At 36.0% G+C, this 24,565-nt stretch overlaps 1 protein-coding gene across 1 annotated transcript in view; it reads left to right on the top strand.

The window, feature by feature from the left end:
• Window positions 1-24,565, top strand: part of LOC139133499 (uncharacterized) — a 93,523-nt gene that overhangs the window by 17,198 nt on the left and 51,760 nt on the right. Inside the window, exons 7-29 of the mRNA XM_070700132.1 lie at window positions 815-892; window positions 1,649-1,786; window positions 2,585-2,713; window positions 4,705-5,003; window positions 5,486-5,573; window positions 6,522-6,577; window positions 7,144-7,194; window positions 7,964-8,033; window positions 8,704-8,750; window positions 9,567-9,640; window positions 10,168-10,264; window positions 11,830-11,841; window positions 14,265-14,322; window positions 14,682-14,848; window positions 16,470-16,570; window positions 17,471-17,533; window positions 18,021-18,056; window positions 18,673-18,699; window positions 18,957-18,986; window positions 19,511-19,618; window positions 20,261-20,323; window positions 20,695-20,751; window positions 21,689-21,745. Of these exons, the coding sequence (XP_070556233.1) occupies window positions 815-892; window positions 1,649-1,786; window positions 2,585-2,713; window positions 4,705-5,003; window positions 5,486-5,573; window positions 6,522-6,577; window positions 7,144-7,194; window positions 7,964-8,033; window positions 8,704-8,750; window positions 9,567-9,640; window positions 10,168-10,264; window positions 11,830-11,841; window positions 14,265-14,322; window positions 14,682-14,848; window positions 16,470-16,570; window positions 17,471-17,533; window positions 18,021-18,056; window positions 18,673-18,699; window positions 18,957-18,986; window positions 19,511-19,618; window positions 20,261-20,323; window positions 20,695-20,751; window positions 21,689-21,745 (1,906 nt within the window). The remainder of the gene's footprint in view (window positions 1-814; window positions 893-1,648; window positions 1,787-2,584; window positions 2,714-4,704; window positions 5,004-5,485; window positions 5,574-6,521; window positions 6,578-7,143; window positions 7,195-7,963; window positions 8,034-8,703; window positions 8,751-9,566; window positions 9,641-10,167; window positions 10,265-11,829; window positions 11,842-14,264; window positions 14,323-14,681; window positions 14,849-16,469; window positions 16,571-17,470; window positions 17,534-18,020; window positions 18,057-18,672; window positions 18,700-18,956; window positions 18,987-19,510; window positions 19,619-20,260; window positions 20,324-20,694; window positions 20,752-21,688; window positions 21,746-24,565) is intronic.

Genomic DNA, 24,565 nt, shown 5'->3' with positions numbered 1-24,565 from the left:
GGTGTTATATAGTGAGCAAGTTCAAAGTGTGTCAACCAATAAGATGCACAACTCTTGGGAAGAATTCAATGCAAATGTAATGGGTAGTGAAATCAGCCAGAACACGACCTTGTTATGCAGATAGTCAAGACTATACTATTTTTGGCAAAAAACAAACTACATGAAAACTTCAAACAGGAAGGTAAATTATGTAAACTGTTTTTCAGTCAGATTTATACATGTAAGTATAAGATGAACTTTCAGAGTCTTGGGAAAAAAAATTACTTTTACCAACCAAAACAAAACGTCAAAATTCTTGTTATGCTCAAGATAAATTTATTTTATTTACAGTTTCCAGTTGAGTATGAATTTGCTGGAGAAGTCTAAGCCTGTTTAATGAACATGTATTGTACTTTGATTTCCCCTCTCCCAATCTACCATAGAAGCTAGCAACAATCATACTGTAGTAATATACACCCCGGAAAAGAAAAAGAAACAAGCAGATAACTCACTTACATCCTGTTGTATAAAGTTTTACAAATTTTTGTGTTCCAAGTTGTAATAGTGTAGCAGTTCATTCAACATACTGTAACAAGTAATAGCATTTGATTGTTATTGCCATTTACAATGTACAACATAGCAGTTTCTGTTTTTTGCACGGTAACTACAAATAATAATTTTATTACATTGGTGTATACATACATACCCATTCAAGGTAAATGATATTTACATCTTGAAAAGAAATAACATTAGAGTGGTAGTTTCCGAGTAATGAACATGTATGTACTCAAATTTAACATACCATGACGTTTTTCCTGAATTTACCCTGCTTCAGAGAAAACTGGATGCTCCAGGCTACCCAATGGATGAAGGAAGCAGTATTCCGGGTCTCAAGGAAAGAAACTCGGCTAAGGTACTGTAAGCTTTGGTTGAAATGCCTTCCTGTGCATTCTCACTGGTTCCAGAATGAAGACTGTCTGTCAGACATACGGTATCACGCTGTGTTGAATTATGATTGGAATGGACCTTTCAGTAGCTTGGAGTCTATTAGGCAAAAAAAAAAAAAAAAAAAAAAAGATTGTTTCTGGTCATTGACATGTGGCAAAAATGATGCAGCAACGCGATTTTTTAAAAAAAATTTTAAAATTTTTGATGGAATTTGATACATTTCCCCCTTTTTTCCATAGGGGCAAATGAAAAACAGGAAAAAAAGAGTTGATCGCACACTTTGAAATGATGCGCGCGATGACCAGAAACAAATTATTTTTTTTTTGTGGCCTTAATGTCAGTAAGTTAAACCCTGAGTTTGAATGGACCATGGTACCAACAAAACCACACACACATAAATACATGTATTTCCATACATTTTTTTGTACATGTTAGTTTGTCTGTGCTTGCAATGGATGTACTGAGACTGCAGAAAACCACACGTCCTCTTTATTGTGGAGTAGAACCATTCAGTACGGAGTTGCACCCTGATGGTTGGAGTCACAGGCAATATTTTCATAATCTCTACTGAAACACAGGTTGATTGCATTGGTTATACACATCTTGCATTGTGTGCGTGCATTGCAGATATTCCAGTCATTATGCAGCACCCCTCAAAAAAGATACATGTATTTTCAACACATGTTGAAAAATGTTTGTGATATATATTTCTTTCGTCCAGCTGAGGATGAGACAGCAGAGAAACCAAGAATACAATGACTATTTACGACAGAAAGAAGAGCAGAATAGGAGACGCCGGGCATTGAGAGGAGGTGGTCAAGTCGGAGCCGTCAGTGAACCTGATGTCTCTCCAAAAGCTGTAAGTATATCACATTTTGACCAACATTTACCTTCTGTGGTCAGATATTTTAATGAAAGGCTTATGGCTACCAGACCTTACTGGGGATGAAACTAAATGCATAGAAGTACAGCAAATGATTGCTTATGAATAAAACCATTTATTTACTGTCAGCACTTTCCATCTTCTTGAACATGAGAACTTTGAATGATATTCATTACCTTAATGTACCTAAAGTCTAAAAAAAAAATATGAATTGTAGAATCTTTTAGTGTGTTTTACATCGAACTCTCCAACAGTATTTGCAAAGTGCATGTAAATATGTTGGCAAGCCTGCGGAATACTTGGCCCACAGTGAACAAGTTTGCATATCAATATACAGTAATGCAAGGAGTTCCACTTTACAGCGGGAAGGGCCCCCTAAGAAAATGTAAATATTTTGGCAAGACTGAGGAGTACTAGGTCCATGTTGAAAAGTTTGCATATCAGTATACTGTAATCTAGGGGTTCCACTTTTCAGGGAACAGGGCCCCTTAAGCAAATGTAATTGCTTCCAAGAGAAATGTTGGGACCAGTGCTCTGTAAGCCTGCCTATAGTGTATATAGTAAAGCTAGGGGTTTCACTTTACACTGGGAAGGGCCCCTAAGAAAATGTGAATTGTGTGCATGAGAAATATAAGGCCAAGTGCACTTCAAATCTGCCTATGTTGTATTTTAGTGTACTGTAACAAGATCACAAGTAAGCTTGCCGTAGATATGAACTTGCATGAAGAAATGTTAGTAATCGTAGTTTGTTACGTGAGTGTGCATTTATTACAGGGGTCACTTTTTCCTCAGTCAGGGCAGTTAACCTTACAGCCAAGTTCAAGGCTAGGTCAGGTCAACACACAGCCAAGTTCGAGGCCGAGCAGACGTACCCCATTTGCTCTTGACTTTGAGGATCCTGTGGTCAGTGTTTTATCTTTGAAAAACTACTGATACAGCCTGGCATTGTGGTGTTTGTGTTATGTTGTTATGACTAACAAATTGAATCCATATAGTTAATATATTTCACTCTTGCTTTTACTTCAGTGTACTTATTCTTTTTCAAATATGTCACTCTGTTGTCTGTTCTGTACTTATACACATTAATTTATGAATGCCCGGTAAAAACTACAGAAAGGGTAAAAATATTTGGTATTGCATGCTTGAAGTACACAAATTATAATAGTTTGTTAAAGTTGACAAGTCAATTTTATGTTCTTACAATTGAAATATTAATTCAATTTTTTAGTGAAACAGCATGCAAATTATCCATTTCTTGTAAAATACCGATCATGTGATCGAATTTATGTAAAATTTCAAGCCAGTATCAGAAATTATCCGTCAGTCAGTAAGCCTACCTTCTCTACACATTCAATATGTACTTAAAGAGGCAACACTCATAGGTTCGTCAGGATATTGATTCTTAAAAACAAAATCTAAACTCACAAGTTCTTACATGTAAGTATGGAGATGATGCAAAACTAGTATGTTTAAACACTGGAAGTGCATCTTCCATCTGGACTATTCTGATAACTCAAAACCCTGTGACAGAGATCCTGTAGAGTATGGATTACATAACTATTGTCAGAACCCTGCTCGTTTAGGTAGGTTACCAAATAATGGAAAAGAAAAAAAACCTTCCCTTCCATTGCTACTGGTTTGATATACTAGCATTGCTAATCACTGCTACCTGCATGTGCTGTTGTGTGTACCGGTATTGTTAAATGTGTTAACTTACAAGGACATTAACAGTGTTTTTGTTTGTCACTACTACAGTTTTGAACTGTTTCTTTGATCACTTTTTGTGAAATCATTTTATGGTGGTGTTAATTTGTAAGATATACTGCGTTTTCTGCCAATATCTTCCTACCCTAATGCATGAGTGGCTTTATCCGGGATATCCAATGCAATTCCATGCGTTCATTGTGTGGCAGCGATTACTGAGACTAAGCATGGCCTAGATTCAGTACAATCATGCACATACAGAGAGATTACATATACACAACCACCCTTACACCCCCACACTCACTCACTGATATATACACACATACAGTTGCTTACCTACATGTACGTAAAAATTATGCTTTATCATTGGTAGGCCATTCAATTAGATAGGTACTTCATGAAGGAACAAGTTAGTGAGTCAGTCATTCAGGTACATGTATACAGTTGTAGTCAGGTATCTAGCTCTGCGGTCAATCTGTTAGTCATATCTTAGCACAGTCATTCAGTGCACTAGTGTGTCAGAGAGACAGTCTATCAGATGTTCAGTGTAGTCTTTCAGCAAGTCAGACAACTTGTCAGTCAGTTGGTCTATTAGCCTGGTGATTGTACTCTGTCAGGTGTTTGCTTGTCAATCAGTCAGTCAGACAGCCAGCCATCCATTTAGTCAGTCAGTAGGTCAATCAGTTACTTAGTCAGTCAGTCAGTCGATCATACTCAGCCAGGTGTTTACCAGTCAGTCAAACAGCCAGTCATCTTGTTAGTCAGTTGATCAGTTCCTCAGTCAGTCAATCAGTCGGTCGGTCAGTTAGTCAGTCAATTAGTCAGTCTGTCAATGAGTCAGCCAGTCGGTCAGTCAGTCAGTCAGTCAGTCAGTTACCAATTGAAATGACAAAGAGCAACATTTCACAATGCCAATGCTTAGTCACAGGTAATTTCACGCTGTTTATATCATAAATAAACTGCTTGTGTGAACCAACAGTATCACTTGGAATTAAATTGGTTGTGGCTATACAGTATGTTTAGACGTTAAACTCCAGACTCTGCTCTAGGGTTGGTAAAGGTAAGGTAGAAACAGTGGTCCATGCGTATTGTTCATCTTACCTTCACGGCTTTTTGTCTCTTTCTCTCTTTCTGTCCATCCGTCTTTGCTTCTTCGCTGGCCTCCCTTCCGCCCCTGTCCACGTCCAAAGATTGATAAAATGGTTAGCACGAATCCAATCACCCATGAGCCGCAGGATCACACAGGTTTCAGGGATGATCAAAAAGTTGATTATCGCAAACCAACAAAAGACGAATATTCACAGACAAATCAGCCGTATTACGAGGACCGAGGACAGCCGCTGGCGTTGCCTCCGCCGCCACCGAGAGACCAGGGACGAGATCTAACTTTTGGCGAGAGACCGCTGCCTCCCAGGCAAGGATGGAGAACTCCGTTGGATAATTATGATGAACTTTTGAGAAGAAAACGAGAAGATGAAGCTAGATACAGGTGATATTTTATATAATGATATTTTCATGTTTCAACTTCGTTGCATGAAATTGAAATTAGACATGATTATTGATAGCACATTCTACTGTGAGTAACTCAAGTGAATTAAGATATATTCCCATACAGTACATGTATGGTACAGTTTAACTAATTTTCTGTATGCTAGTCCACCCAACAAAATAAATATTTTTCTAGAGTCAGCTGCTACAGTGGAGGCACTACTTAAACTGTGTAAAACTATGTCAAAATACAGTTCCTTTTGTTCAAAAGTTCAGCATAAATTATAGATTGTTATTAACCCATCCAATTTCAATGCCTGATGCTGTACATACTAAGCCGTAAAATTCCTTGAACAAGCAGTCACAGTGCAGTAGGTTGTAATCCATCTAAGAAAAAAATATGTAGTTTTCTCACCTTCATTCCCAAAAAATTCAAAGATGATTAACACACTCATTATTCAATTCATTTTCCTTTTTTTACAGACAATACCAAGATGATCCATACTATGCCAGACAAGGTGGTTTGAGACCAGCCTACAGCGATCCTCATATCAGGAAAAGCTTTGAAGATGTAAGTTTGAATTCTTTGTTTTACAGTTAACTTGCAACATTTATGTATCTGTCGAGGTTATGATTGCTGGTAAATAGTCTTGGAAACAGCACTACATTTTATGGAAAGAGCATTTCTTCGATGAAAAGATAGTTTATATAAATGCACTGAGCATGATCTATGCACTTTTTGTCGATATTTTTGCAACTGAATTGTATACTCTTTGGTCTCCATTTCTGTTTTCAAAGTCCATAGTGCTGTGAGGTACCATTTACTGTCTTTCCTTTTGTTAGATAGAATGTGTAATTTGACCTCATGTCACTTTACTGAATAATACTCTTTCAATAAATGTAGTGGTATTCCCAAGACTATCTTGCAGAAATCAACCTGCAATCATAACATGAATGTGAAACATGCGCATGTATGCAAATACTAAATAATGGGTCTTACACAAATAAGGTATTTTATTTGACCTGTGCACTTCATAATGAGCAGTATTGGGTCACTTTCGGGAAAAGTGTACTGTCGACAAAAAATGGAGATCACACACAACCGTATTGCACTGACACCAAATATCATTAACCAATGAGCTCAACCGATACACAAGGTTTCTCTCGCCATCCGTCAATGGATAGCTCATACATGTAGTTTGTTCAGCACAGCGCCACCAACCTCTTCTCATGTGCTACAAAAGTAATCAAAGCAAAGTCCGAGGATAGCAATCCTATCACTCTGATTTATACAGCCGCTGACTGTTGTATAGCACTCTACTTGGTATTGATGTTGGTCACTCGTACTCCATAGAATCAGAGGATGCTCAGAATTGAATCTCCAGATACGTGCGTGGGTACTTTAGGCCATGCTGCTCAAGAACCAGAATGAGGCACAATGCATGACAACGCATAGCAACACAGTGCATATCATATATCTGACACACTACTCTAACAAAAAGTTCATTTGGTTTTCCAGGATGATAGACTGACTAACAGAAGACTAGACCATCTTGATCAAGAGTATGATGTCCGGTGAGTTCTTGTTGAATTGAAATTTATGCTGTTGTCAGATTTGTCAATGAATGAAACATTTGGGAAAATATTTTTGAAAGTTTGTTATGTGTGCAGTGATTATCCTGTGATATGATGCAGATAGTTTATCTTTCAAGCTTTTGGTGGCTTTACTGCTAAAAAACCCCCTGACTTATCATCTGCATAATCTTTACTCATACAAGTGAAAAATCTGTCTTGTCGCTTGCTTTGCATAGCTCTTCTTTCAGCTGCCAAGATTCACTGTGTCTTTCCCAAAATTCTGTCAGTGCCAGCATTACCATCACCAAACAAAAATCTTCATGTTAGAAAATATAACTGCAAAAAAAGGAATACAGGTAGGCATCAAAATTGCTTGAAATGTTGAGTAGAATATTAATTTATAAAAACAAATCATTAGCAGCTGCAAGTAGAGTGCACTATTTAGAAGCGGAGTCATCTTCATAAATATTTCAATCACACAAGTCACTTCAAAAAATGGTGACATTACAAAATAAATTGAATGACTGAAGCCAAAATAAAGCCACTTTGCTTTTTCTCTTGTGCAGGAAAGTACGTTTCAGGGATGAGGCAATAAGAGGTGGAGTTTACAATCCAAGGTAACCAGTAGCCTCCTGAAAAACATTTACTTTCATTACATGTAACATCTCTGCTTTGTGCTGTTTTGTTTTCTCATAAGCACCCCTCAATATATACTTGCTCTGAAAAGAAATATTATAATACAATTTTTCATTTCGGTGAAATTGTTGCCCCTTCAATGGAACTGGACGGATATTTCTTGTGTTTGAGTCAATGAAAGCTGTGAAAAAATTTTGTGCAACTTTTCTGAATCAAAGCCAAGTGTCTCTGATCATATACTGTGTATGCAAGTCAGAATATGGTAGCTGAGGAAGTAAAACGCATAACTTGATTTTCCTGTGCTTTTGTTTGTTTTGATAAAAATGGTTTCTTCTCAGTATATTTACGTGTGAAACCAGACTGTCCCCTTCTCCAGCTTTCCTTTTGATGCATTTCAATTTTAGATTGTTTTAGAATTCCAGTGAATGCTACCAGCATCCTGCAAATTAACTTTTCCATGATACTGTCTTTCTTTTTGTCAAATGTTATGCCTTGCCTCTGTGTTACCCTTGAGCAGATTCTTGTTTTTCCAGCTCCATATTAAACATTCTGTATCCATCCTATACTCAGCTATTGCATGGTTTGATTCACCATTCTGTGATGTACAGTGACTTGTGCCTGGTTTATGACATAGTCTGTATTACTTTGTCAAATTGAATTCAACCCTTCTCACAACCAAAGTGCCCTCAGTGACTACGACTTGAGAGCAGTTTTGATAATAGTAATGTTATTTTCACATCACAACCACAGCAATGCAGCAGACAGACCCAATTACAGGGACGTACCACCCCCTAGAGATGACAGAGACTCGTACAACTGGGTAGGTATTACTGGTCAAATTAACCTCTAGTTACATTCTCAGATCTAGCAATTGTACAGTTCTCTCTACGTTTTTTGTTATTGTGTTGTCACTCAACACAAATCAGGATAATTTAAATCGGAAAACGACTTAATACTTCAAATAAGTAGAACTGTGATTTATCACCATGTTTCATGCACTTCATGCTGTACATGTCATGTCAATTCTTAGCAAAGTTGCTTGCACATTAAAAGTGTAAATTAATTGAATACTCAAGTCGTACATAATATATGAAATAAATTTTGAAAAATCATGTCAATGGAATGTCACACTTTTGGTTTGTGTTGTAGGCTGTAGGTTGGTATTTTCTCATCTGTTGCAGATGATGCAAAAAATTTGGAACTTTTCCAATTTGTATGTTATTATAGAAATTCTCAAAACCCAGGTTTTTCACTCAGTTGCGTTACTACACCATCTCGCCATCACGTAGAGTTCAAATGACTTTGTCCAGGTTTTCTTCATTCACTGACAAAATTCTTTTCTCCTCTTCCAAGTTGTACATTCAGCAATCTAGCAACACTACTGTTAAAGAAACAGAAAACTAATTATTTGATGTTCAAAATCATGAAGCCATCAAACACATAGCAGTAGTAGACATTGTTACAATGACTGTCAATTATTTCATTCTCAGGGAGAGAGTTCATTGGGTAGAAGAAGAAGTTTTGGTGAAGCTGACAGGTAAGCGATTCGTACAATAGATCATTAAAATCGTGCTATCACACGATGAATGCTGTGTTCTACCAAATCTTTACTGAATTTTGGAAAAAATTGTAGATTGCATTAATGTGCAGGGGAAAGCAAATAATGTGATCTGGACTGTCAAATATTTTACTTTGACCATTGTAGTTAGAGTTCCCCTGGCCACATAGATCAGTGAAGACACAAGAATTTTTATTGTAAAGACTGTACTTAGGACTGCAAGTAGACTGCTGGACTAACAAATGAAACTGCAAGACTAGTAAACTAGACTGTAGGATCAGCAAACCAGAGTACAAGATTAGCAAACTAGACTGCAGGACAAGCAAACTAGAGTACAGGACTAGCACTCTGGACTGCAGGACTGGCAAACTAGACTGCAGTTCTAGCAAACTAGAGTGTAGGACTAGCAACTAGATTGATGGACAAGCAAAATAGAGTGCAGGACAAGTAAACTAGCACAGGACTTGTAAACTAGCACAGGACTTCTAAACTAGAGCACAGACCACTGGACTCAAACTGATACTAGTCTGAGGACATCCAGATACTAAATGATCTCTCCCTTGATATAATACAATGACTGAAGTATAGACATGGGTGGAAGTAATGCTGTATACCAGATCAGCACACCACATTGATATTTAAAGTGATTCTATGTTGATAACAGCAATATTTGTGATGTAAGATGATCATTTTCAAATGGTGAGACTTACAGGCACTGTCTCCCCTTGAAATTTTTTTTTTGTTTCAACTGCAGTATGTTGTAATTCTCTTTTGTTAATTTTGTTATCCCTACAGACCGGGTCAAAGTGATGTCAGACCAGGAGCCAGGTCAGCCCCAATTGATGATGCCGGTACAGGGTTGAATATCGGTGAGTTAATTTTGTCAGTTGCAAGTAGGATCAACAGACTAAAACAGCTGCAAAACACAAACACATGAGCAGTACTTTTATCTGATCAGTGTACTAGGTCAAAATCACTGCTCTGTACATCATGTGTGTACAGTTTGCAAAAACTGCTACGTAGCTTCAATTGTATGTGTAGATGACAATAGCTTTTCAAGAGATCATTTGGGATTTCTCTTCAAAGTAGGCACGTACGTGTGGTGTCCATCATTATATTTACAAAACTGCCTCATGCCAAAAACTTTGGTTTTCATTTCATGAATTACATGTGCACTCCTATGTATCTCTGAAGCTCAAGTTCACATGCAGCTTGTTTCTACCCATAGCAATAATGATAATTTTGCACTTGAAAACCCATTGTCAATCAATGAAATAACTGTACACATCTCAAACATTTCAAATTAAGAAAGAGAAAATGAAATGAAATAATATGCCCTGAAAATATTTGGAGATGGACAATGATCGATAATTTATTTATCTTTCTCTTGTTGCAGGAGTGGGAAGCACCGCCAGTGCCCAGCAACGAAAGAAAGAACAGTACAGAAGAGACTTAGAACAACAAATGGCAGAAGCTAGGGAAGCAAAGCGAAGGTATGCCTTATAATGTGTTGTCCAGAAATACATAAAAAAGTAAATCCGGTGAAAAATATTAAAATATGATTGAAGGTGTGTAGACACTGTGTTGTAATAATGGCTGTTGATATTTTGCAAAAGTTTGTAAGCTACATCAAAACATTGCTACCAATAAAGACAATTTTCAATGAGCAGTACCAAAAAAATGGGAACTTCAGTATTGTGTAACATGAAAATTTAGTCTGTAGGATAAGTGACGAAGTCTGCTATGTTTAGAGTTTTCCTAAATCTATTTCAGTAAAGGCTTTTAAGGCCATAATATGCAACAGTAGAAGACAAATTGCAATTTTTAAGGAAAAATTCCAATTAACAAGCATGTATCCACTTATAAGACTTGAGGTACATTAGCCAATGAAATAAAGAAAATCATAATTTATGTAATTTGGAATTACAAAATCACTGTACCATTGTAATTCACACACACATAAATGTGTGCATGTAACTGTTTTGGAAAAATGACAATTTCAAGTGTATTAGAGGATCAACAGTCATGGTTGTAACATAGTGTTGGTTTAATCACTGTACATTTAAATCTGTATGTAAGTTGTGCATGTCAGTGTTTTAATGCAACCAAGGTGGGCGTTGATCAGGGGTGTATCATAAGGCTAATATCAGTAAAGGAGTGTTGAATCAGTAATTATCATGATGATGTTTTGATATTTCATCTACTGTATAACCAGCATAATTGTTCTTTTCCACCGTATACCTCATATTCATTTTTTAAAAATAAAAATCCATTCTTTTAAAATTATTGACAATTTCTTAGAGGTTTTTATGCACAATATTTGAAAGTTTGCCAAAAAAATAGCATTGCTTTATAATGCCTATGAGCCAAACAGATACGTGGGTTTAAAATTTTTTGTAAGTTATCGCTTCCTAAGGTTATAAATGATCGCTGTAAACTTCACAGAAATGGTTTATACCAGTAGATTAATCAATACATATAATGTATGAGTAGTACATTTAAAAGACAATGACTTTGTTTTTGTGTGTTTTGCATTTAATGGTCAACTTTGTTGAGAATAACTATTCACAAACTGGGTGCTGCTCAGGGTGTTGTGGTTATACTATCGTAGCTTAAAATGGGCTGAACGACCTGAGTGCTAAGAACAATTATGAAGTTTGAGCAAGATGTATACCTGTTCGTAGAACGTTATCATACTGCTATTAAAGTCAAATACTGTTCGATTGTAGTTATATGGTCATCATCGTGGCTTTCAATTATGCATGTGTAATCTTTGTCCACAGGATTGTGCGTAGTTTACAACTAAAATGAAACATGACCATAATTAAAATACGCCTCACATTTTGGAATGACATGCTTGTCAGTGTGCAAATTATACTGAAGGCTATGATTCTGTGAAAAATGAAACACTAAACCAGAATTTAAATATGCTTGCCATTACGAACAATTGTAGTTATCAATGAGTTCAGCCCATTTGTAAGTTTTTAGTTTTCCCCTTTTTGATCTTTATGTACACATTCCCAATATTGTCTTTGTTTTTCCACATCCTCCCCTGCAGAGAAAAACAACGGTAAGACCACAAGGAGTGCTGTGTCGTGCAATGTAATATTTACCAGCTTCATAATGCATGCTCTTTGCCAATTTATATGCTAACACTGGATGTGTTAGAGAGAGAGAGAGAGAGAGAGAGAGAGAGAGAGAGAGAGAGAGAGAGCGAGCTCACAGAAATCACAGTCTGCGTGTGTCACTTGCACTGAACAGTTCTCACTTGCAAACTCTTTCTCACAACGCACAATGAAATCCTCAGATTTTGTTTTCATACATCATGTTCTGGAACCTAAAAATATATGAGTACAATCAAACATTTTCTATTTATTTGTAAATGTACATTCAAAGTGAATTGACTTTTCATGATTTGTTGGAAATCTATGAAAGAGCGTATGTTTGATTGTGGAAATGGAATGTGTTTTTATATGGCAGTGTGTTAATCTTTGAATTCATACTGTGTGAATCCTTTTAGGTGACATTGCTTGCTTTGTAGACATTCTCTTTATGTTTAATGCATGAATTGAAATTACTCTGATTTCTTGCATGGAATGAACGTTAATGCATGTTATTGTTTCCTAGATTTATATGTGTGTTGGTATTTTTAATATCGCATGTTTTGTACTCTTTGCTTCCTTTATACCTGTGTATACTGTCTCAGTTTAATGTGGATAAAATGTATTCAGATGCTTTGTAGTTGTGATTTTGCCATAATGGTGAAGCCTTGCTATCCATTTCCGTGTACTGAAGTACACTCTTGAAATTTGTGAACTCTTGAAATAGGAGTTCTATAATCTCTGTTGATTGGTACATGTATGACTTTGTGAGAAGCTGCTCACAAAAGTTGAACTACACCCAATCAAGTATGAAGTCGGCAGCTGAATTGCTTTACCATTCTGGTCAAATCATGTGCTTGGACCTGTAAAGTATCTGAAATTTTTCTGTATAGTATATACTTAGAAAGTCTTCGTCAAAGAATTTATATAGAACAGTCACATGTACTTTCTCCTGTGTATTTCATTGAGTATTTTTAAAAGTAGGGAAAGACTATTTATTACAGTTGATGCAACTAATGCACACTAACTGTAGATATGAACTAATACTGCCACAAATTGAATATTATATGAAAAGAAAAAATCAAAAATCAGAATTCCAGAAAGTTGGTCCCAGTGTTATGAATGCTACTGATAGCTTGAAAATGCTTTCAGTGCATATATGTATATTGGTGTATACTTGACCATATGACATAGCATTTACCCAAGCAGTTCACAGTGAAGAGATCGTGAACCATAGCTCAGCATTTATGTATCACCGGTATTTTGTAAATCATCCTGAACTATTAACTGTGCATTGCCGTATCACAGGTGAAGTGAGAGACCAACTTCTAAAACGACAAACATTTTTGGACGGGATTCCTCAGCTGTCACCAGCTTATCCCTGCTGACAGATTGACTTCATGTAGAGTGACTGGTGTTCGGTGAACATGGGAAATTTAAAACCTTTTGAAGAAACAACATTTTCTGCCAGATTGTGATCCAGCTGTTTTCTTTTACGAGAAAGAAGTGGGACCTACATGTACTCTGAAAGGCATGGCAAAATTCAAGGGTCCAAGTTCAATATTATTCCCCCATTTTGGTAATTTGATACAACTGAAGGCAAATATTAATGTGTGTGCTTTATGCAAATGGAAACTAATATAGGGAATATTATTCCTTCTACAAACTAACTGTGTGTGTGCAGTAACATCTGATATAGACAGAGGAGCAATTTGAATACTGTATATATTTGATGGTATATTATCTGTGTGAACTACTTTTTGACAATACTCAGAACTGCATATTGCAGATGAATTTAAACTTTTGCCCAAACTTTCCTCAATGAAACTTTCAACAATTCTCTTACCAAATCAGGAACAAAAATCAGGGGTTACCATACAAAGTTTGGTGCTTGAGAAACAAATTACCTAACATTGACCGACTCAAAATGGCTGCCTCCCTGTGTCAACTCTATTTGGGAAAAATTTAATATTTGCTTTCGGAAAAAACTAAGTCAGTGAAAATTTTTCTCACTGTAATAGCTTTAAAGTGAGCCCCCACAAGTGGTAGATCAGAAAAGTATTGAAAAAGTTTGAGGGTCTGAATATCTGTGCCTGGGGCATATTTCATGTGTTTGCCATCAGCCTTGGAAATTTTTACTTAATTTACATCATACTTAAGAATTTGTCAATTTTGCATTGACCAGTGACCCTGAAATCATTTTAAAGAAACAGAATAATTTATTTTCAGAGACATGTATTTAACCCGTCTACCCTGTTCTTGGTAAATAGAATTCAATTGGAGGTACATCTGCAAATCTGTCTGCAATATGTCAAAATCTGGTTCACCAAGACGATGTTGATATGTTTCACCCCAACATTGATAATACAGTAGAGTGTTTATCTCTCAACAGGGAGAAACAGTCTGAGTTAGCCGTCAATGCCACAGGTGAAATTGATCCTGAAAAATATGTAAGTATCTAAATATGGCTCTCCCTGCCTGGCAGGAAATACATGCTAATGGTTCATCAAATGAAATTTGGGATCTCTGTTTTCATATTATGATTATTCTTTCTCCTGGATTTTCCATCTTCTACACACTGGCCAGAAACCGTTGTATCAATCTGTATATTGTCCTTGTTTCTGCTGTCTATTGAGTTCGTGTGGTATCCTCATGCTGAGAGTGTCATACTTATAAAAACAAAAGATCATTGGTGTTTTATCCTTCAGAAAGAGGGCACTGTTTGGCAAACATTTTGCAGAAGCCGAGTTGCAGTATATTTTCATCTTGACCCATGTACTATCATTGTTTCGCAACATTGTCATTTCAGCCGGATCGTTTGAGGAATCTACCACCACAGGAGGGCAAGGCACTCCCGACCACCATTGGTGCAAGTCAAGGAGGAGGGCTGTCACTAAGAGACAGAGTGGAACCAGCGCCAAATCTTGGCCTTTCCAAAGCCTATGCCAGGTCACAACCAAGCTCTTACATTGAACAGTAAGTCCATCTCAGAAACAAATCAGTGTATTTGGAAGACTTTGCAGATAATGGTATTATGAATATTTCAGACTTATTTGATGAGAATGGAGTGATTCCCTGGACAACAATTGTTCAAGAAAATTTTTCAACAATCCATAGACTACAGTGGCTGGGTATTTTATCGGCCATCCCCGAGGAGTTAAAAAATAAGGAAAATACAATTGATGAAGTTAGTTTTTCTCTTTCTGGTTGTCCAACACCGTTACATTCAATTTCTAAGTCTGAAATAAAACACGAGTTAATAGAGAGGATCTTTACTGTACCTGTGAGTCAAAGAAAACTTGAAGAGGTCCTCAATGTCAACAATGTACAGTGGGACAAATTATACAAGTTGATTTACAAAATGTCAGTTGATTGTAAATTAAGAGAATTTCAGTTTAAAATTCTTCACAACATTTTGTTTACTAATCAAAACTTCACAAACTAAATCCTCAGAAATTTCCATCTGAGTTGTGTACTTTTTGTGGTATCGTCCCAGAAACTCTGGAACATCTTTTTCACCAGTGTTTCTATACTGTAGCTTTATGGAGAGAGATAATTTTTGTTTGGGACAACCATTGAACCTTACTGGTAGACCAAGTAGACTATGCCAAATTTTATCTGATCCAAATGAAACATTGTTAGTCAACTTTATTTGTTTACTTATTAGAAAACATATTTACTACTGTAAAATGCAGGAAGCAACCGAATTATAGAGGTGTACTTTCCTTTGTCAAGAGAATCTATCATATTGAATATTTTATTGCAAAGAAAAATAACAATTACAGTCTCATTTGAAAAAGTGGCAACCCTTACTACATAACTTATATTAACCAGCAAAATGTCGCTTATTTTATACTGTATTTATACTTTATTTATACATCTATTTATTTATTGTACGGAGGAAAAGAAAACAATTCCATGTATGTTATGTGAATAATTAATGCACACCCAATAAACATGGCAAAATATAAAAAAAAAAAAAAAAACAGTAAGTCCATCTCAGAAACAAATGACTCTCTTCCTGATATGAAACGATGACATTGTGAGCTATGTGAGTTGAATAGTGAAAGTTGAAATCAAGTGTGTCAATGGTTTACATCATGGAGGCAGCAAATTAAATATTTCTTCATGAATTAAGGCATTACTTAAGCTATTAAAGCTGAGTCCAACAATCCATGGATCGTACATTACTGAATGGACATATACAAATTGAGATTGTGGCTTTGTTTGAGCTATGAATGCTGCACCGTGGCAAAGTCTTGATCTGTGGTTGTGAACCTTTATCATGTTGGTTAAATGTCAAGCCAGTTTTGAAGTTACATTTGTGACTGATCAGCTAGCTACTCATTAAATGAACCAAAAATCATAGAAGTGAACCCATATACTCACATAATAGCTTTTGAATGATCATAATGCATTGGTTATGCAGTGTCCCTTCAATATACATACAGTCAAGCAATATTAATTACACTAGTTGCTTTGATGCCGTGATTGCTTCACAAACTATGCCAAACTAAAATGTCATTGAAGCTCCAATGTTGAGTTTATGTACCTCAAAACTAAAATATTTCAAGTCTTTCTTGCTTTGTCTATCCAGACCTCTGGATCTGGGAGCCTATCCCACCAGCCAGATGAATCCGAATGATCCGTATGTGTACTACGGAATGAGGGATCCTCTTGACCCGGAGACTGCAAAAAGTAAGTACAGCACTGCATGGCAAAGTGATGCATGTATCAAGCTAACAAGGTTTGCTGTGAAATTTTCATTTAACTTTTATAGGAGTTAATGTTTTATTACAGTAATGCATGAAGAATGAAGGTACAAATATAAATAGCTTTTTAAGTGGGTATGCTGTGTTATGTGTGGTACCGCTATAATACCATAGCCATGTATCATGTCTTTGTCGTACTGTGTCCACTTCTGTTTTAATTTATTGTTGTCATGTATTACATTTCTTGTGATGTTAATGTATGTTTACATTCATTTCACCAGTTTTAATGTGACTATGTATTTTCACCAGTTTAACTGTGACTATGTATTTTATGTTCGTGTGTGTCTCTGTATATTTCTTCTGTACAGGTATGTATGTATGTATGTATGTATGTATGTATGTATGTATGTATGTATGTATGTATGTATGTATGTACATGTATATATGTATGTTGTATACATTATGTTTGTTTGTGGTGTATATGGTGTTTATGTGTATGTACATGTATGTGTATGTATGCATGCATGTATGTATGTGTATTGATGGACAGTATTGATGTATCCATCTATGTATATGTTTATATGTACGGTATATGTACATGTACAATGTATGTATACACTGATATGAGTGTATATTATGTGTAAAGTTGTACATAGATAATAGGTTCCATAAAAAACACACTGTTCTCTACATGTACATGTGGATCTTACAACTGAAGCAAGATATAGCTCGTAGTGTTTTAGTGTATATGTGTAATATGAGTAGTGAAAGTACAGTTGTTTGCAGATGTTTTTACAATTTCAAAGAAAAATCAAAGAATAATTTACATATCGCAAACAGCATCTTAACAAGTGGTAACTCCTATCCCATGCAATGCTTACCATAGAGGATTTGACAACAGGACAAATATGGTGTGATGAAATGTCCAGATCACTCAACAGAACAACTGGTAAATAAACTTTATAAGATACTGTATGTGTGATCGTAGGCAATAACAATTCATATTTTTGCACCTGTTTGATGTATAGATTAGAACATTAAGAATCTTACTGCGAGAGAATTATTTAGCCCGAATAATCTTTTGAGTAAAGTTGAAACCCACTTACTAAACTTGACAAGTCTGTTGAACTCAAGTCCAATGTCAAGCACCCCAGTGATTGTCATTGAACCACTCTTTAAGGGTAGGGATTTAGCCAAGTGGTTTTGACTGTGATGCCTTAGCTAGGTGACTGGGTGCCATATGTTGTGAGTTAATTAAGATCAATAATTAACAGAATTTTGTTGATAAATCGTCGTATTCTAAGTATACCAGAAAAAAGATTTATTTAGACTCTGTGCTCTGTTAGTATGAGATACAAGGTTTTTTTGTTTTAATGAATAGCTTTTATGTACACATTTTGTATCTTTTGTCTTTTCCAAACATGCTTGCCAAACAGGGATTCTCATGAACCAGAATGCAGATACATTTGCTGGTAAATGAAGTTTTTATGTGCTGATCAATGGAATCTAGCCAACAAGTAACAATCTTAAAGGGGCAGTGCTCAGTCCCTGGTTCTCACATTAGTGGTTGTTGACTTGGCTGTTTATGTAATTTTAGCCCATTGTTCTCCTTTGAAAGTTTTGCATAGTTAATCAATTTACTCAGTGATCAAGCTGATAAAATACCTGCCCCTTTAAGTTTTTTTAGTGATTCATGTAAGTTGTAACAGCATCAATTGGTTACAATTCCCAATTCCATATTGCCAGTAAAAACTTTGTACATTCATAGTAAATGGGCCACATAAGTTATTCAGTAAAGTTTGTCATTTCTATTCCTGCTGTAACCTGACAGTGAGTGGTAGTGACACATTCATATTTGGGAAATTTTTCAACTAAAGTCCTACACACCTTTCATTCAATAAAACTATGGGAAACTACAATATATTAAATATTTATAGTTTTATTGATGTTACTGCCAACATAGGTCACCCAAAAGAATCAGTGAGCTCAGCGTTTCATAAACATACAGTCTCACAATAACTTTTTAAATTTTGGGCAGAAACTTCGCTAGACCAATATACATCTGTGTTCTTTCACTCATGCCACCAGTCACCCTGAGGAGAGACCCATTAGATGGTAATTATCCTGCATATTAGATTTTCACAGTTATTTTCATAAACTCTGTTCAGAAACTGTTTTGATGTATGGTTCTTTATAGTCCTCTACATTTCTGTACACGTTGCTCTTTAAATCACTGTTGTGATTTCATTGCCTTTTGACTTTATTGCAAAAACTATGAAAAAACTTAATATCATGTTTGACGATTTGGCTTCAACCAGATATTTTTTCATATGCACATGTGTCATCTTTTTTTTTCACAAACGCCGCGTCAGATTACATGAAGAAATTGGGAAAGGATGACGGTAAAGTTAAATATCACTACATGTAAAAAAAATTTACACTGACTGCTGCTAGGTGGTGAAATCATGGTTCATTGTAGCTGTGTGCATCAAAATTGTCTGGGTTGTACTTTTTTGCATGGTCTGTAGAATTGAGATGTTTACCCTGTGATGCTGTTTTTCAAACTTCTATAAACTGTCACATTTCTGAAGTTTGCCACTAGTACTGTGCAACAAGCCATAGCAGAATTCCAAGTTATAAGTTGAAGAGAACTTGACCTGCCTGCTATGGACACTTTTTGGTATTCCTATGGGTAGGGTGTCTGTAGTATACAGATTTCACTGTATTTGCACCTAGACTAGGGAGTTTCGATCTCATCAATTATAGCTTCTGTTTCACCTATGAATGCTTTATCCCAGCCTATCTTACCTATTGCTGTGTACAGTAGCTTTCTCTCATTGCTATGTTTTTTGCACAAGCCCTTCACTGCATGATAATATCATTTTTAACCTCCCACTCCCCAATCATCTGCATGCTATACCACCAGACTGGTTGAAGTCTGACCAAGACGACGGCAACAACAATACAAAGACACAACAAAAAGGGAGAAACAACACACAAGGGAATGCTGGTCTAGGACCCTCTAAGAAAAGATGTAAATATTGCCATCTGTTGTAGACTTACATGTATATGTGACACCATACATTATGCACATACCACCTCACATAGATCACATGTACAATGCACTAGCAAAATGGATAGATGAAATATTTTTTCAATTTATGTTTCTGGTGATGTGGAATACAAATTTTACTTGATGCTATCAAATGAGGCATATCTGTACTATGTAGGTTGCAGAAACTATAGAGAAAAAAAGAAAAAAAACCAAATGTAGTTGTTGAGATGAAGTCACGTGACAAACTTGACTATCCCTTTGCTGCAAGTAAACTGCCAATTACACACTACTGTATGTTCATATCCTGCGTGTGATAAAAATCTATTTTGCATAACATGAGAAGATAAAATAGTAAGGTAATTCACACTGTGCAGATTGACTTTTCTCAGAAATGATGAACATATTTCCATTGAGTTTTTCAAGGTTGTCCATCACAAAAATGTAATGTACTAAACATAAGTCCGCAGTATTCTGTAAGTGGGAATTTAGCACTTCTGTTTGTGCATGAGAACTTGTCATTGAGTGTTAGGTCGTACATCATGTGCTGTTTGAGTTCTAACACTCTACATATTCCAGTCTTCACAGGACAAAAAAATAATTATTTTTGTCTTTTGATACCAGTGACAGGAAATAGGAAATTCGATGAGAGGAAAAACAAATCAAGTTTACAAGCACCATTTGCAAGTAAATACATAAATTTTTTAAAAACTTTTTGTTTCGTATTTCTGGTTAAGTTGATGTTTCCACTTCTACAATATTGATAGTGTTGCAATGTGAATTTCATTGCTGTTTATTGCACAATCTGCACCATGGTTCTTCCGTAGTTCAAGTGCTCAGTATTTCAGCAAAGTGAAATTAACCTGTTATGATTCCAGGATTATCAAGGAAAACTAGCGATGAAATAATCGATGTGAAGTTTGTGTTGGTTGGTAATCCTATTGAATTAACACCTTCAGGTTTGATGTTGATTGGAACTGGTATTTAGAGTGCACCAACCATCTTTCTTATATAGTGTTGCAATCACCCCAGTAAATTTCAATTCTTCATTGCTATAGCTCACAGTGCCTCTTTGGAGGGAACCAAAGAAAGACAACAAACCAAAGGAGCCTTGAGTAAATATACATTGTTTTGTTTTTACAGTTTGTTCCTGGATTATTTTATGTTTTTCTTTCTCAATATAATGCAGCATGGCATGAAAATACGCTCATTACTGTAATGTTTGAATAAGGAAGTTTTTGCTTAGAGGTTGCATTGCTACATCAAATCACCATTGGCTGATGGCTGTCTCATCTACATACACATGTACATGCACCTGGTCTATCTGAGGACATGTCAATCAAACTGATGGCAGCCGAGCAGATCACTGCTTTTCCATAGAGAATCAGTAACTCAAATCTAGATAGAACAATTATTTGCACACTGTTCTGCTGGCCCTGTTCTGCCATGATCTGTATTATAATGCACATGAGCATCAGTAATGATCCACAGTAATTTTACCATTTTAAGTATTGTGCACTGATCCGTGTTCTCCTCGGGGTGGGGTAGGAGCTTTGGGAATTGGGAGCAGCAGGAAATTGATCACAATTACATACAGGGGCAGGAATTTGATCGCACTAGAATTTTGACAGATATCAAGTCCTAAATTTTCTACATGTATAGCCTCTATTTTCCCCCACCCTTGGGTATTTGACATTTTTTGTAGCCTGTTGGCGGGGAACTTCACATGGCTTGGAAAATAAATGTCAAATTCCCCTGGAAGGCCAGTATTCTCCCCACCCCCTGAGGAAACCATTGATAGGTGCATCATTGAAGTATGAAACTACAAATCTTAACAATCGTGTTGTGAGAACAGAAGAGGCACACCCTTGATCACATAAAATAAAAGAGATGATATTTCGATAGATTTGAGTGTTTCAATAGATTCTATATATACATGCATAGAAAACAAAGACTATGTTCGTAATTGGAAGTGAGTGGCATCAATTGTCAACAGATGTTTGTCTTCAATGGTTGAGTACTCAAGTTAACAGCATGCACATCTTAATACAGGTAAACCAGGACAGGCTAACACACCCAGGAGGGCCAAGGGACGAGTGAAATTTAACTGTAAATATCTTTTTCTTACTGTTATTACTTTGATATGATGTTGCCTATGTTAACATAAACAGGATACATAAAGTTTGCCTGAAGTTCGTTCTTGGCACAGTGTACATGGTTTTGTTCATGCAGTGATATCTACAAAATAAGTGTCAGAGCAATTTATTTCAGAAAGTACTGGCATCAAGGATTTTTACGCCCTGTGCAGTGTGCGTATTATGATTGGTCGGCTTTTGATGCATAACAAATGAGTTGACAAACATGCTGTTTGTGATAAAATTCACGTTTCCTTAATGTGTTGTTGGTATGTTTGTAGGTGTTTTCAAAAGTCCTCAGTTAGCAAAAAACTTGTTCATTTGAACCACCTAACAGATTATGGATTAGTCTGTTAGTGACGATGTTTACTCTGTTTACGACAGATGTTGTGGGTGTTGGAGGTCCTTCCAACTATGTTCTGTCCATGTCCGGAAATGGCATTTGTATAAAACCAAAACTCTTTTTCATCTCAATCTTTGGTATTTCCATTTCATGCAGTACCTGATAGTGAGGAGAGCGGAGACAAGTCAGAACCCACTGATACAAACATCAACATTGGGGAATATATAAAAAGTATTGTCTTAGCATTGTGGATTTGGATTACATTGTTGAATCTCTGTATTGTGTCTCTCTGTAGATTTCAATCCTATGTCCTGCAGTGATCTTCCTTGTGAAGAATTGTTTTTTTTCCTTGGACATCTGTGACTTATCCTTTTATCTTGTTTATCTTGTTATATTTGTAATTTGCTTTTAAATTAACACATCTAACCAAAATATATTTACCCAACACTAGCCCCTAGTTTCACATTGTGGTTTCAACACTAATATTCAATTTAGCGCGGCTTGCTGTTTTGCTGTTTGTTAGGCCAGCTGAAATACTGACTAAGATTCTAACAATTGCTGTCTGTACTGAGTCATTGACTAGTTGTCCTCAAAATTAACATTCTAAAATTCATACTGCATTTTCTCAAGACTTTTTACACAGTTTGCAGTGGTAGTATATTTTTTGGTAAAACTTCCTTCAGGAGCCCAACATGAAATCAGTTTATTGGGGGAAAGGGGGGGGGGCGGCTCTCTTTATAGAAAACATATCAAATTCAGACTCATAGGGTTTAGAGTTTAAGGGTTAGAGTTAGTTGTAGGGTCAGCAGCTTCAGAAACATAACACACAATTGTGGGGGGGGGCGCTAAGGTCTTTCTGAATCACAATTATTACAAATCTATTCTAAAAGAAGACCATCATTTCTTTCCCAGATTTGCATGCATTGACAGATGTGCAATTAAAGCAATCTACACGCCGTCCGTATTCTCAGCTGTCAACTGATGATTCAAGTAAACTGTCATATTTTGTCTTTTTTATTATTTTGCATTAAAAAATTTCTATATATTTCTAATATATCAAAGTGGCAGTGTGTATCTGATGGTGTATTAACCAAGATTTATAACCACTAACTTTTTTTAGATGGTTTGTTTGGTATAAGAGTTGTTTGCATTTTTGTTGACAAACATGCCAGAGAGTTTCATAAAATATACTCACACTGCTAATTAGTTGTAAAATGCAATTTAACACCAAAATATTCATAAAATTATCCCTAACAAGGTCTTGAGTCTTGTATGCAAACATTGTGTGTTGTATTTTCTAACACTCTCTGCCACCCTATGGTATGAGTCTGAATATTGCAGACTTTCTAGCAAAGACACTTCCCCAAAATGACAGCATTTTCTCTCCATCCCAGGTGCTGCTAAAAATCAAAGCATATACACTCCTTTGTTAGACACAGTGGTTCAAAATAGGGAGCAGGTCGACAGAAGTAATTTTCCCAAAGTTTATTTTAATTTCAGTTCCACATGCATCATTCCGTAACGTTTTCTGATCCTTTTCCATTTGTGCTGTGTTCCTTGATACTTTTAACTTCGCGCACTGCTTTCTATCTTTCAATCTTATTCTGCTGTGCAACATTATTGTTGCACTGTGGCTCAGTAAACAGTATCAAGCTATCTCAATTTGTAAAAATTATCATTTGACTTTATGACTTAGAGTTCCTAACCCCGATACAAAGCTGTGAAATCTCAAACTCATCCCAGAAAAACCTACACCTTTGAAAAACAGTATCAGATTGTTGATTGTTTCTCTTTGTGCATGTTCCAGTACATGAAATAATTTTTCGAATATCCAAATTTGAAAAGTTGTTGATACTATTAAATGAATAAATGAAACTATGCATCGTAATTTTAAAACACCACAGTGTACATGTACAGGATCTAAAGTTATGTCTAGAAAATATCTTGAATTCCCTGATTGTAATTTGTGGCCTTTACTCTCAAATTGAAGATTTTAAAGGTAATTCAGATGTACTGCAGCTGCCATGCAAAGATAGCTTGTAGCTTTTCATGCAGAATGTAGCTTATCAATCCTATGGTGTGATTATTTTGGGGTATCACAGCTTTACAGATATGATCATTGCAAATTCAAAGTTCACTTGAAATAAAAAAATGTCTGTTGACCCAGTGTTGAGAAATCGAATGAAATTAGATTTCAGTAGCTAGATTCACATAGATGCACATTTTCATTTCGTTTCACCCACACTAATAATATTTTATTTTATTAGAATAGCTTTTAACATCTGCATCTTTCCATTTTCTTTCTTTCTTTTCAAGTTCTTTTTCACCTTCGGCAAGGATTTCTTTTGCAATCTTTTTTTTGTTGGTTTTATGTCACATGTGGAATCATTGTTTCCATGTTTTCACTGCTTCCAGTAGTATGTAGACAGCACAGAGAATGTCTTCATATTC

This window comes from Ptychodera flava, chromosome 5 (assembly GCF_041260155.1).
Source record: "Ptychodera flava strain L36383 chromosome 5, AS_Pfla_20210202, whole genome shotgun sequence".
Classification (NCBI taxonomy): Eukaryota; Metazoa; Hemichordata; class Enteropneusta; family Ptychoderidae; genus Ptychodera; species Ptychodera flava.
This window is presented reverse-complemented; position numbering and strand designations above follow the sequence as displayed.